The sequence below is a fragment of the Vombatus ursinus genome, unplaced genomic scaffold, assembly GCF_900497805.2.
Source record: "Vombatus ursinus unplaced genomic scaffold, bare-nosed wombat genome assembly UNPS02014798.1, whole genome shotgun sequence".
Classification (NCBI taxonomy): Eukaryota; Metazoa; Chordata; class Mammalia; order Diprotodontia; family Vombatidae; genus Vombatus; species Vombatus ursinus.
This window is the reverse complement of record NW_020954576.1, coordinates 21,405,327-21,419,468: the sequence shown is the minus strand read 5'-3', so window position 1 is coordinate 21,419,468 and position 14,142 is coordinate 21,405,327. Positions and strand designations below refer to the sequence as shown.

Below are 14,142 nucleotides of genomic sequence, written 5' to 3'. Positions count from 1 at the left end.
CAGGAGGTAGAGTAACATCAAGAGAGGACAATGAGCTCGGGTTGGGGGGGTGTTGAGTTTGGAAGTGGAGATGGGATATCCAGGTGGATGGAGGTGCCAAGAGGCAGCCAGAGATGGAGGTCTGGAACTCAGAACAGTTGTGCTCCTAGGAGGCATCTGCACAAAGGTGGTAATCAAACCCATAGAAATGAGTAAGATTGATTGACGAGGAAGAACATAGAAAAAAAGGCCCAAAGACAGACAGATCCTTGGAAAATATCCACATTAAGATTCTGGGTGATGGAAGTACTGGGTGAGTACTCCAGGTACAGTACCCTTGGCCCAGCATTATTATTATAGAGATTCTCACAGCCTAACCAAGGGGTGGGGAACCTGCGGCCTCAAGGCCACATGTGGCCCTCTAGGTCCTCAAGTGCGGCCCTTTGACTGAATCCAAACTTCACAGAACAAATCTCCTTAATAAAAGGATTTGTTCTATAAAACTTAGGCTCAGTCAAAAGGCCACACCCAAGGACCTGGAAGGCCACACGTGGTCTCAAGGCTGCAGGTTTCCCACCCCTGGCCTAACCAATCTTCCTCTTCTGATTGACTCTAGTGGGCCGCATTCCCCGCTCCCTGCCTCCCCCTGCCCCCGCCACCCTTTCTGGTCATGCCCAGTCCTTTCATGAGAAGCACCAGAGATCATGTTACCTAGACTGTCATTCTGTACCTTCATATAATCCACATTATACAACACTTTGCATCGCATGCTGTGGTGTGATGACTGACAAAAAGCAGCTTGTGCCCTATACAGTCATGTATTGAGGGGGATGTTCAAAACTAAGAGCTGTCATCATTTAATCCCTACCCAATGTAGTATGCAGATGAGCTAAAGGCTTTTTGTAATCAACAACAAAAGTAAATAGTGAAAGGTGCAATATATAGGATGTATGTATATGGTATATATATCATATATATGTATATGATATATATGTATATGATATATATGTGGTGTATATATATGGGGGGTGTGTGTGTACATATATATGTGTGTGTATGTGTGTGTGTGTATACATATATATACACATATATACATATATATACATACATACACATATATACACATATACACATATATACATATATACATATATACATATATATACATATATATACATATATACATATATATACATATATATATATATATACATATATATATATACATATATATATGGTATCCCAAAAGTCTTAATGGAGTTTTAAGCAATTACAGGTTTCAACTGCACTAAGACTTTTGGGACATCCTATATTTGTTAGAAAGTTTCTTACTCAAGGCAGGTATTAGTCTTTTGTTGCATGGATTAAAATGACAAAAACCAAGAATGGGGGGGAGGTGCGCGGGGAAGTGGTGCTTTGAATCATATGGAACTTTTATTATCTGGGAAAAGCCAGGGAGTCATTATAAAATCAGCATGTCAGACACTTTTACAGACTCAGTGTACTCTCTGTGGACGAAAGATCTGGACCCAATTAACTTTCAGGCAAATATTGTTATTGTAAGTCTTGTTGCTAAGGAGTTTAAACTCTTATGTATTTGGAAATCCCTAATGGGAGTCCAGGAGGGGCCCCACACCTGCCAGGCAAAGCAACTGCTCTCTCTGTGTGTCCACAGAAGACCACAAACAAAAGCACACCTGCACAAGTTTTTGCACGGCAAGTTTTTCAAGCCAGAAGTCAATTCCCAGGACACTTACATGGCTTCCGTTCAATGACTCACTTGATCTTTCCTAAAGTGATTGAAAGTGGTCATAGGATAATACCTTTATAACCAGAAGGAACTTTGGAAGCCATCTAGTCCGTCGTCCTCATTTTACAGATGAGGAAACTGAGGCACAGAGAGGTTGTGACTTACCCAAGATCACATAGGTAGTAAGGTACAGAGCCAGGATTCAAATCCAGGGGCTTTAACTCCAAATCCATGATTCTTTTTGCTAGACCAAACCACTTGCCTAAGGACAGGTAAGATTGCTCCCTCGGCCATTATCAACTACATGGCAGTACCAGAAAGGGACCTGGCACACAGTAGATGCTTAATAAATGTTATTGGGTGACTGAATAAAATTACAGAGACAATCCAAACATCATCTAAGGTTGAAAGATGGGCTATAGGGAATTCACAGATGAGGACACTCCCTCTAATGATGCAGGATGGCACTTTCTCTGCAATGTACAGTCTTAAGAGCATTAAGGGGCTGAGTGACTGGCCCAGGGTCACATAGCCAGTATGTGTCAGAAGCTGGACTTGAACTCAGGCCATCCTATCTTGGATGCCAGGTCTCCATCCATTATGCCACACTGCCTGTTGTGAAAACTAAGATACCAAACATACTGTTACAGGGGTGTCCCAACTAGAAAGCCATCATACCTTAATCTTCAGCTCTCCAGGTGGTAGCCTCTCAAACCCAGGTGTTCTCAATGGACTAAATCAGATTTCCCCATTGGGCAAATAAATATATCTCTGGTGGCCTCCTTTGTTTGGTGAACATGTAGCATTGGGCTGGACCAACAGTACTGCTGGGGCAAGGCTCAGGAGAGTCCAGGCTAGCCCACTCAGCTCCAGATGGGGAAGAAAACAATGTTCTACCTTGACCAGTTTTCCCTAAATTAGAGTCTACTGGCAATAACCACAGGCCCAGGATCTCCAGAAGGCACACCTAGAGGCTCGGCATCACGATAGCTCATCTAGGCTTCGATCTAGGCTCGAACCATCCAAGAGCCTTCTTCTAGACCAGGAGTGGGGAACCTGTTCTAGACTATAACCTCTTCCTATAAGGTCAAAAAGAACCTGTCTAGAAGATGGAAACCTTTTCGCTAAGTCTCTCTAAGCCTAGAAGCAGTATATTATAGTGAAAAGAAGTGGGAATCAGGAGACCCGGGTACTTGTTGCAGCTTTGCTTCTTAATGAATTGTGCATTTAAGGCCCCCATTTTGCAGAATCTCATAGTTGGAAGGGACTTCTTTTGAGGAAAAGGAATGGGGAGAAGGAAAGCTTCATAGAAGAGGTGGCAACCAGGCTGTTTACTAAAGAAAAAGAAAATGTATATGGGCCCCAAAATCCTGGCTTGAATTGTTAAAAAGTTTCTCCTTATGAAGTATGGGCAAAGAATACTGGCTCTGGAATGAATGCATGAATTAATTAAAAGCATTAATTATGCACTTATGTGTCAAGCACTATTTGCAAGCACTAGGGATATAAATACAAGAAAGACAATTCATGCCCTCATGAGGCTTACATTCTAATTGGGAAAAACAACATATAGAGTTGGAAAAGAGGGTGGGGAGAGGGCACAGTATTGCTCATGGTTTGGAAATAGCCAGGAAATCCAAGGATAGCCAAACAAAGCAAAGGATCACCTATTAGAGTCCAAGGTCCCAAGAGCAGAGTCTAGTTTCTGGTAGAAGGAGGATGGCCAAAGTCTAGACAGCATGGTTTAGAAATAGCCAGGAAGGGCATGGTGGCCTGGGTTCTGGGCAAAGTCAGGCAAAGGCTCACCTATCAGAGTATCTAGACTCAAATCCCCACCCTTGGGGCTGATTATTTGTGGGACCTTTGGTAAGCCACTCAACTTCCCTAGGCCCTGGTCTGCTCATCTATAAAATAATGGGGTAGGACTAGATGACCTCCAAGTTCATTTCCAGGCTAAATCTATGATCCTATAATCCTAAATTACTTAATCTCTCCAGACCACAATTTCCTTATCTGTAAAATAAATGGGTAAGACTACAGCAAAGGCTCTTAATTGTTTTTATGTCGCAGACCCCTTCTCAAGTCAGACAAAACTGATGGACTCATCAGAATCATGTTTTTAGTTGTGTAAAATAAACTATGCAAGATTACAATGGGAGCCAATTATATTGAAATATAGTAATAAAATATTTTTTTAAGTTCATAGACCCCAGATTAAGAACTCCAGAGACTAGGAGTTCTCTCTGGTCCCTTATAGCTCTAAATCTCTGTAATGCTATGACTTTTCCCAGATCTAAAGTTCTATGAGCCTAGAAATTAGAAGGCTGATTCTAAATAGTTATATGACCTTAAAAAGTCACTTTAGTTCTCTGGGTCCCAATGGGTTCAAATATCATATGAGGAGGGTGGAGAAGAAGATCTCTAAGGACTCCGCGTGTTATAAAATTCTATAAAATTTATTCATACTCCCTATAGATTTAACAGCATTGTGGCTTTACTTAGCTGGAAATAGATAACATATGTAATTTGCTGATGATACCAACAGAAGAGACTGATACAAACAAAAATAGCAATCTCTATGTGATAATGATGCTCTGTAAACAGTAAGTGCTTAAATGTTGAATGACTAGCCTTTATTGCATAGAGACACCTTCCCCCCAAAAAAACAAGATTTGCTAATCCAATGGATAAAGTGAGATAATACATGTAGAACATTTTGCAACCTTAAAAAGTTTATGTAAAATGTAAGCTAATTAGTAGTAATATCATTAATGAAGATCAACGATTGCCACTTTCAGTGAGCACTGAAGATTTCACCAGTCATGGGTAGAGTAGAAACCCCAAGTCCTTGGTTTATATGATCGGTTCGAGTAACAGCTTCTGAACCTTCATGCTTCATCTCATTCCTCCTAGACAGCATTCTTTGTGTCTAGAGGACACTTTGTCTTATTACATTCTATTCCTGAAAATTCTTCAACTGTTCTTCAAAGCCTAAGGGAGCTTTTGTCATGGTTCATTTGTATTATTCATGCCTGACTCTTTATGACCCCATTTGGGGTTTTCTTGGCAAAGATACTGGAGTGGTTTGCCATTTCCTCCTTTAGCTCATTTTATAGATGAGGAAATTGAGGCAAACAGGGTTAAGTGACTTGCCCACAGTCACACAGCTAATAAGTGTCTGAGGCTGGATTTGAACTCAGGTCTTCCTGACTTCCTGACCCCTAGCTGTCCTAACAGGGCTACTTTTAGACAAAGGTTTCAGCCATTGAGAAATGGTGTGAAATGCTCACATGACCTATATTTCACATTTATGTAACAATATTATCAGCTTCTACAAAATGCTCTGTCTCAAGAAAGAAGCTGTACAAGTTGATTTCTTTTCCTATGTTCATGGATTTGCCAAAGCTAAACCAGGAGGAGTGATATTAACTAAATTAGCGTCTCTTTTTTTATCTATAAGCAAGCATAAAGGAAGAGAAAAGGTCCATTTCCACCACCACTCATCAATTCCTCCTGAGCTAAAATCAGTTCAATTGTGTGACATCCTAAGATGCTGTTTAGGGTCAAAAGAAACAGGAATAAAATCTAGCCACCTGTTAGCAGCACTTGACCAGCAGCTGTTGCTGGCTATATGAGGAAGGTGGACCCCTTTTTCACAATTATTTCTTCCCTCCATGATGGCTGTGAAGGTTGAACTACAAGCAAGAGGTCTGAGGGAAGGCAGGCAACTGCTTTCCCAAAGAATCTTGGAGTCAGAGTACTGGGCTGTCTCCATCAGCTTCTGAAAGGAAACGGTAGACAAGATGGGGGTGGTAGTTTGAATTGTCTAGTACATGCCTCCTCTATCTCTCTCGGAGGACCCTGCTGCCTCAGGGTAGACTAATTTTCCTGCCTCGTGGGTGGCAGTTGGTTGGCATTTGATGGGGATAGCTGGCTCCTTCTTCACAGGAATTGCTGAGTTTGAGATGCCAATAAGAAATTTAGGTAAAGATGACCAGTACATGGACAGCTAGGTGGCACAGTGAATAGAGTGTTGGGTCTGGAGTCAGAAAGACTCATCTTTCTCAAAATCCAGCCTCAGACACTTACTAGCTGTGTGACCCCGTGGCAAGTCATTTAACCCTGTTCGCCTCAGTTTCCTCACCTATAAAATGAATTGGAGAAGGAAGTGGCAAGCCACTCCAGTATCTCTGCAAGAAAACCTCAAATGGGGTCACAAAGAGTTGGACATGCCTGAAAACAACTGAATAAGACCAGTACACAGTTGTCAGGAAAGTAAGGCAAAATGATTTGTTCACATACTCCACACCCTGAGCTAGATTCATAGTCCATACCACTCAGGAGGAAATTTATGGCATAAAATATCTGCTGATTCCATAAAATAATTTTAGATTGCTCCCGTCACTGGAGGTCTTCAAGAAGACACAGGATCTCCACGTTATAGACAGGATCAATGATTTGAGAAAGGTTTAGAGTTAGACTAACTTACTACTGAGATCAACTCACATTCTGTAATTATGTGATACAACAAGGACCAGGCTAGCAAATCCATGAGTGAGAGGGAATAAACATTTATTGAGCACCTACTGTATGTCAGGCACTGTGCTAAGCACTTTACAAATATTATCTCATTTGATGCCCAAGATAAATGTGTGTAAAATATATACAATGCTAAATCACATCACATATCTATACCATGTCTCTAACATTACTCCACGGGGCTTTTTGTGAGGAAGAACAACAATTTCCCTTCATGCTTTTTTTCCCTCAAAGATTAAATGTACACTGAACACCCTTCAGTTTCTTTTCATGATTCATCCACAAATTCATTTAAACCTATGCAATGCAATACACAGCAAGCATTTTATTTAAGTGCCTACTGTGCAGCACTGGATGCCATGCTAGGTATTAAGGAAGTCAGAAACTTGACATGAGAGCCCTCTCTTTGTGGAGGCTATGAACTAGCAAGCCCTTTCTTGAGTTTTTTTTTTTTTCTGATACTTCCAATGTACTGTTCTCCTATCAGAAAAACAAAACAAAACCTCTTTCTCCCTTTTAAAGCTTCTCTCTTAAATCTGAAATCAATGCCCTCAGTCTCTAAAATTCTGTTGTAAGATGTGCTAGAGGAATTCATAGTTTTCCATGAAAAGTTGGGCTTCATATCAGTCAACTAGTAATTAAATTGGTCAATTTGTAATCAGAAGTCTTATTTTTTGGACTCAGATGAGGACATTTCGGCACACAATTTCTTCCTCTATATAGTGATCAATCATTAGGAGCAACCTAGCATTTTCCCATTTTCCTGAGGCTGAGGCTATCATCTTAAGGGACCATTAATAATAGTTTTATTTCTATCAATCGATAAGTTTTATTGGATTACCATGATGGTCACTCAGTTTCCTTATCTATAAAATGAATGTATTAGTTGTTCCCTAAGGTCTCTTGCAATTCTCACGTTCTATAATTCTATTACCATAAGTGCTATGAGGACAGACTTCAAGAGCATTTATTTACTGTAACTATTACTTGAAAAGTGAGGGAAAGCAGCTGCCATACAGCAAGAAGGAATTAGTCATTGTTCCATTCCTTGACTATGGTCTCTTGTATCTCAGAATCCCTACTATCCTTCAAATACCTCTTTCTGACCCCCATTCTCCAGCTGTTTTTTGTTTTATATACGTACACTATAGGTGTATATTTTGCCCCTCTGAATATAAAGATTCTTGAAAGTAAGGACTGTTTCATTTTTTTGTCTTTATATTCTCAGTGCCCACCCAGCATAGTGCCTGGCAGAGAGTAGATGTTTAATAAATGCTCATTGATTGAAAGAAAGTGATAATTAGCATGACATTAAGATGCTTGGTATTCTTATCAAGGTCAAAACTCAATCTATTTCCAGTAAAGTCTCTGTAGCTGTTTCTTCTAAAGATGTGTTTAGTGAGGCTCTTTGTGTGTGTGTGTGTGTGTGTGTGTGTCTGTGTCTGTGTCTGTGTGTTTGTGTGTGTCTGTGTCTGTCTGTCTGTCTGTCTGTCTCTGGAGAATCTACCCAATGCTAGAGGCATTCCTCTGGTTTGATGGAGGCCCAAGTGACATTAAATAGCTGTCCCAAATGTTTGATTTCTTGGTATATAGTAAGCCAACCAAATTGTACATCTGGAGAAAGATGTATAGTTGATCCTCCCTCCTAGCCCCACTCCCTCCCTGACTCCCCACACACATACGGCCCTTGACCCATTGCTTCTAACACAACAACCTGGACAGAACTTGGAAGATGCCAGTAACCCATATATTTTTAGGGATGGTGACATCTGATACATCTTCACCATCAACAAGAAATGCAGACTTGGGACTGCTGAAAAAAATGAAGTTTGAGAATATTATTGGTGCAAAAGAGACCCCTATAATCAGGTCATTCCACACCAGTGCCTGATGAAAAAGATATCATGTTTATTTTTAGTTTTGCTTCTAAATTTTTACTTTAGTTTACATATATGTATGTATATATATACATACATGTATATATGTGTATGCATGTATGTTGGTTGTCCTTCATGCTTGAAGAAGACCAAAATGACATCACTATGTTGGATGAAGGTACAGTGTGTCCGCCTGCGGTTGATCAGAGCTTGAAAGGCTCTACCACAGGTCGGGTACAAATGGTCCGTATGAATATGTGGAATGGAGATGTCTCTAAATTTGCACATCTCACATTTCTTTTGAGCTACTGCAATTCTGCTTTGTTCACAGAGCACACAGAGTATAGAGTTCATATATGTATATATACAGACAGTATCTCTCTCTCTCTCTATATATATATATATACACAGTATATATGTACAGAGATTTCTTTTATATATAGATATCTATATAGATGTTATCTATCTCTATCTCTCTCTCAACCTAGTTAGCTAGCTATAGGTAGATGATAGATCAAGAGTGAGTGAGAGAGTATGTATTGTATATGTACATATGTACATGCATGAGAAAGAGAGAGAGAGAGATGTCAGCTGCACTAACATATCCATTAAACGAAGAGGCATCTTCTTTCCTTGACTGTACAATTGGGTCATCTTACTGTCTACCAAGAAATCAAACATTTGAGATGGTATTTAGGACTCTGTTATAAAAAGAACCAAGGGAAGACCCCTAGCATTAGGTAGATCTTTTTTAAAGGATTGATTTTTTTAAAAAGGCATTGGAAAAAATTGCACGAGTATCAAGAGTGTGGAAGGAGATGTTCTAATCCGCATTGGTGAAAAGAACACTCATCAAGGTGTTTCAAAGTATTCAAGTATTGATATTTAAAAGCGCAATGACATCTGGGTTGTGACTGGAACCAATTTCATTTTCAACTCAACACCAGTGACCATAGACTTACCTCTCTGGATGTTATTTCTTTACTCCCAGTGTTAAAGTGAGGGATTTCCCATTCAACTTTGCTCTTGCCTACATGTTTCAGAAATAAAGGAGATAATTTAGAATCTCTACCAGGCGTGGGAAACCTACGGCCTCGAAGTCACAGGTGGCCCTCTAGGTTCTCGGTCTTCTACGTCCTCAAGTACGGCTCTTGTCAAAAAGGACTTAGAGGGCCACCTGTGGCCTTGAGGCCACAGGTTCACCACCCCCACTCTCGACTTTGAGAGGTTATCTAGTATCTTCCCCTGCCTTCAGGAAAATGTCCACTATAAACTAGGGGTTCTGAACATTTTTTGTGTCATGGACCCCATCTGGCAATCTGGTAAAGTCTAGGGACTACTTCTCAGAATCATGTTTTTAAATGCATAAAATAAGATACACAGCGTTAAAAAGGAAGCGAATTACAGTGAAATATTGCTATCAAAAATATTTTTAAAGCAAGTTCATGGACCCTAACTTAAGAATCTCTGGACTATAAAACCACCCCAGACCATTGAGAATCTATCCTATTTTTAAAGACCTCAGAGAAAGTTCACAAGGTCCTTTGGAAACCTAGACCATTATACAACAACCCTAACTGTCAGAAAGTACTACCTTATCTTTCTTTCGCATTGTTCCAATATCCAAAAAAGAGATGGCAAACCTCCACTGGCTCCTCTTCCCTTCAGAAAGCTGGACTACAGGAATGGGGGCAGACGAGCCTTCAGAGAATTTTGAGAACACACTCCCCCCTCTTTGGAGGGGCAATCCTCAGGGCACTTCTGTGCAGATGCAGTGGCCTGTGGCAGTTTGCCAGAGGAAGGGTTTGCCCTTTTTCTTTTTTTTTTTAAAGTGTAAGCAGGAAAGTAAGGCCAGCTATCAGAGCATTCAATCATTTCTGACAAGTTGTCTAGACTGTTGAACTAAAAGTATATTTACTGCAGGGAGATGCCCACAGCAGGAGACATCCAGTCTAGCCAGTCCCATAGCTCCTGTCCCCGGGCATCAGCCTGACAAAATCATGACACAGGAGGACATCGATTCATAGCCAGAGACCAAATCTCTTTATCCCAGAGAGATTTCCTTTGGTCCCTTTGGCTCAGGAAAATGAGTGACCTTGTATGTGCTGGACTTGAAAGGAGGCAATAAAGACCTGTTAGAAAGACAATTCACAAGTCAAACCTTCTCAAGCTGGTAGTCCTTGTAAGTTGTATTGAACAGGGCCTCAAGCTGGGAAGACAAAGATCTCATTACATGAGCATTTCTTTCTTATCCATGAGTAAGGAAGAAAAAAAATGGGTTAGGAGAATGAGGAAGGGGGAACGGGTGGCACGAATAATAAATCGAAAACAGGAAAGCCTGGGCTAGAAATTGACCTCTAACATTTACTCTTTTTTTTTCTTAACTTGGCTAGGCAATGGGGTTAAGTGACTTGCCCAGGGTCACACAGCTAGTAAGTGTCAAGTGTCTGAGGCTGGATTTGAACTCTGGTCCTCCTGACTCGAGAGCCAGTGCTCTACCCACTGTGTCACCTACCTGCTCCCTGGCATTTATTCTTTACGTGATCGTCAACTAATCATTTTTTAATCTCTCTGAGCCTCAGTTTTCTCATCTATAAAATGGGGATGTTATCTGTAATACCTACTTCATAGGTTTGTGAGGCTCCTATAAGATCATAAATGTAAAGCACTTCGTAGAATTTAAAGGAGGTATGTAAGGATCTGTTGCTATTTTTTTTAACTAAATAATCCTCAAACATCATTTTAGGTAATGGTTTCCAGTCTGCCCTTCCTTCGTAAACTTGCTAAACGTGGACATTGTTTATTTCCTTTTTTATTAAAGAATCAAGCTGCAATGCTATTGTTTAGTGCCCAGTACAATTCTGTCAAAGAATAATAAACTGGGAATGTCTACAGTTTAACTTTGGTGATGGCACTGAAAATAGAGAAATGGGAAGAAGCCAGGTATTGGGGAGAGAGGGCGGAGAGAAGCAAACAGAAGACACTCGATGATATTTAATACAAGCACAAAGAAGGCCCAACTTGCTTATTGCCCTGTTTCCCAACTAAGGTAAAGGAGAGACATACCCTTAGAATCCTGAAGTGTTAGAGTTGACTGTATTTACATGCTCACTTATTAAATTTTGCAAATGAAGAGAATCAGGGAGACAGAAAAACACACTGTGGACTTGGGTCCAGTCTCAGCTCTACTAAAGTGTGACCGTGGACCTGTCACTTCATCTAAACTGGACAAGATAATCATTGTCAAACTCCAATCCAACTCTGAAATTTTCAGATACAGCAAACTGAAGTAAGTAAAAGTGTATTGTCCAGCACTTAGAAGAAATTATTTTCCATTCTTGAACTGGAGTCAAGACCCTAGATTAACCTCTAAAATGCAGGACACCCAGATTATTCCAAGGGGACTGAAATCTATATGTTTTGAATAAATTCTGTGTCTTGTGCACACATGTTACTGTTTTTCAATTGTATGCAAATGTTGCTGTGATTAAAAATACAAATTCATTTTAAAGGATTACTAAATTCACAGTGGGTCAGCTAGGTGGTACAGTGGATAGAGTGCCAGGCCTGGAGTCAGGGAGACTCATTTTCCTGAATTCAAATCTGGCTTCTGTCACTTACTAGCTGTCTGACCCTGGGCAAGTTCTTTAACCCTATTTGCCTCAGTTTCCTCATCTGTAAAATGAGCTGGAGAAGAAATGGCAAACCACTCCAGTGTGTTTGCCAAGAAAACCCCAAATGGGGTTACAAAATGTTGGACATGACTGAACAACAACCAAATTCATAGGAGCTTTTTGTCATCATGAATTTTTTCTATCAATAGATTTACTACATAGTACAAATCCCTTTATGTGGATATTTCAGAAATTTTATGTTAAAAAGGGGTCCCCATACTTGAAGAGGTTGGGATCTATTGTCTTAGACTATGTAAATTTACCCATTGTCACTTGGAGTCATCACCTTCCATTAACACCTTAGCATGGATTAATTTATCAGATTAGTTTACAAAACAAGACCATAAACTCCAAAGCAGAATGACCACAAGTGGAGGTAGACTGACAAATTGATGAGTCCATTTCACCGGGTTTAAATTAGATGACTTGTTGAGACTCTTTCAGCTCTGAAAATACAGGGCCCCAGGATTTTGTGACTGGCAGAATCTTGAATAAATAAGAATCAGCAGTGGACCTGGTAAGAGTACAAGGCTTGGTACACGTGACATTTTCCCAAGGAGATAAGGTGGGTGAAGGAGACTTGGGCAAACAGTAGTTCATAAGAATGCATCACAGATTTAGATTTAAAAGGGAACTTAAAAAGGAGACCATCTTACCACCACCACCACCACCACCACCACTCCCCCTCTCTTGTACCTCATTTTACAGAAGAGGAAACTGAGGCTTAGAGATCCAAAATAACATGCCCATGGTCACAGATAATAAGTAGCAGAGGTAGCATTTGAACACAGGTCCTCTGACTTCTGACCCACTGTACTGCCTCTGGTAAATATACACCTGATCTAAAGCAGGTGCCAAAAGGGAAAAGATCAAGGAAACACCAGTTACTTCCTTCACAACTCTGCCTCAAACCAACCCTGCTCTTCCCCAACAGCCACTTACCTGGTAGGGGTACAGTGTGACTCCATTTGTTCTGGACAGGGACCAGGTGCCATCCAGATACTGGTGGGCCTGGATGGCCGCTGAGTTGAGGATATTCCCATTGCTGGGGCTGGTGGCCATCTGGAGGCTGACCTTGGCCTGGTGAGTAGGGGATCCATTCTTCTTCTCTGCCCCACTGCCAACCCCAAGGCTATTAGGCTTGCTGCCATGTTTGTTGGTAATGAAGCCTGTATAGTTGGAGGTGGCGTAGGAAGCAGGCACAAAGGCCCAGTCTCGGGGCTGCTGGATGCCACCCACCTGTCGCGGTCCCACCAAGGCAGGCATGTTAGCGAGTGGTGGAGGCGAGCTGGGTGATGTATCGTAGTGCTCACTGTTGGCTGCCTGCTCTAGGGTGAGCACCATCTGGATGGCCTCCTGCTTCAGCTGGTTCAGGTGAGTTGCACAGATGTCACAGCGGTTGTCCCGTTCATTCCACGCTTTCCGGATGGTGTTGGGAACCTGGAGCTTGTCATGGATCGCAGAAGAGAATGCAGGGTCCTAGAGGACAAACAGAGATAAGGAAAGGTATTTAACTCAAGGCTGCTACCATAACAGGAGGACAGTAGGTGGGGAAGGAGGAGAGAGCCACCAGGTCCATTCAACTTCAATGACCAGCTGATGAGCTAAGCTTGGGATACAACCAAAGAATTGTCACATGTAAGTGCAGTGTTGATGGCTATTAAAATCAGTCAGATTTAAACCTCTCACAGCAAAAGTTTTTAATAATTTTCAGAAAATAATTTAAGAACCCTCTTTCCCAGACCAGGCAAAAGTAAGTGTTACAGATCTTCTTCCTTGTTCACACCCAAGAACGATAGTCAAATCTTCTTTAGCTACCAACCTACAATCATTCAATCAATCAGTAAGCATTTATTAAGTACCTTCTATGTGCCAGGCACTGAGCTAAGTGCAGGTGAAGTGAAGACAAAAACGGACTTGCCTTCAAGTTACTTATATTCTATTGAAAAAGGAACATGCATATATATTAGCATAAAGCAGGAAAAAAAAAGACAACTCAAAATCACTACAGGGTAGTTTTGAGAGGGAGGGTACTAGCAGCTATGGGGGCAGAGGGAAGAGGGGTAGAAAAGGTAGAAGTCAGGAAAGGCTTCCTGGAGAAGGCAGAGGTCAAGCTAATTTTGAAGGAAAAAGGCATTCTATGAGGCAGAGTAGAGATGAGACAAGAGTGCCTTCCTGGCAGGAGGGATGGTCAATACAAAAGCAGAGAGATAGGAGGATAGTCTGAGAAATGAGAAAAAGGACAGTTTGGCTAGATCATAGATGGGATGGGGAGTAATGCATAATAAGGGCAGAAGGGTAACATTGGGATGAGGTCATGAAG

The 14,142-nt window shown here is 41.1% G+C and overlaps 1 protein-coding gene across 1 annotated transcript in view; it reads right to left on the bottom strand.

The window, feature by feature from the left end:
- LOC114049737 (kinesin-like protein KIF26B) overlaps positions 1–14,142 on the bottom strand; it is a 605,544-nt gene that overhangs the window by 366,162 nt on the left and 225,240 nt on the right. Inside the window, exon 3 of the mRNA XM_027871127.1 lies at positions 12,762–13,298. Within this exon, the coding sequence (XP_027726928.1) occupies positions 12,762–13,298 (537 nt within the window). The remainder of the gene's footprint in view (positions 1–12,761; positions 13,299–14,142) is intronic.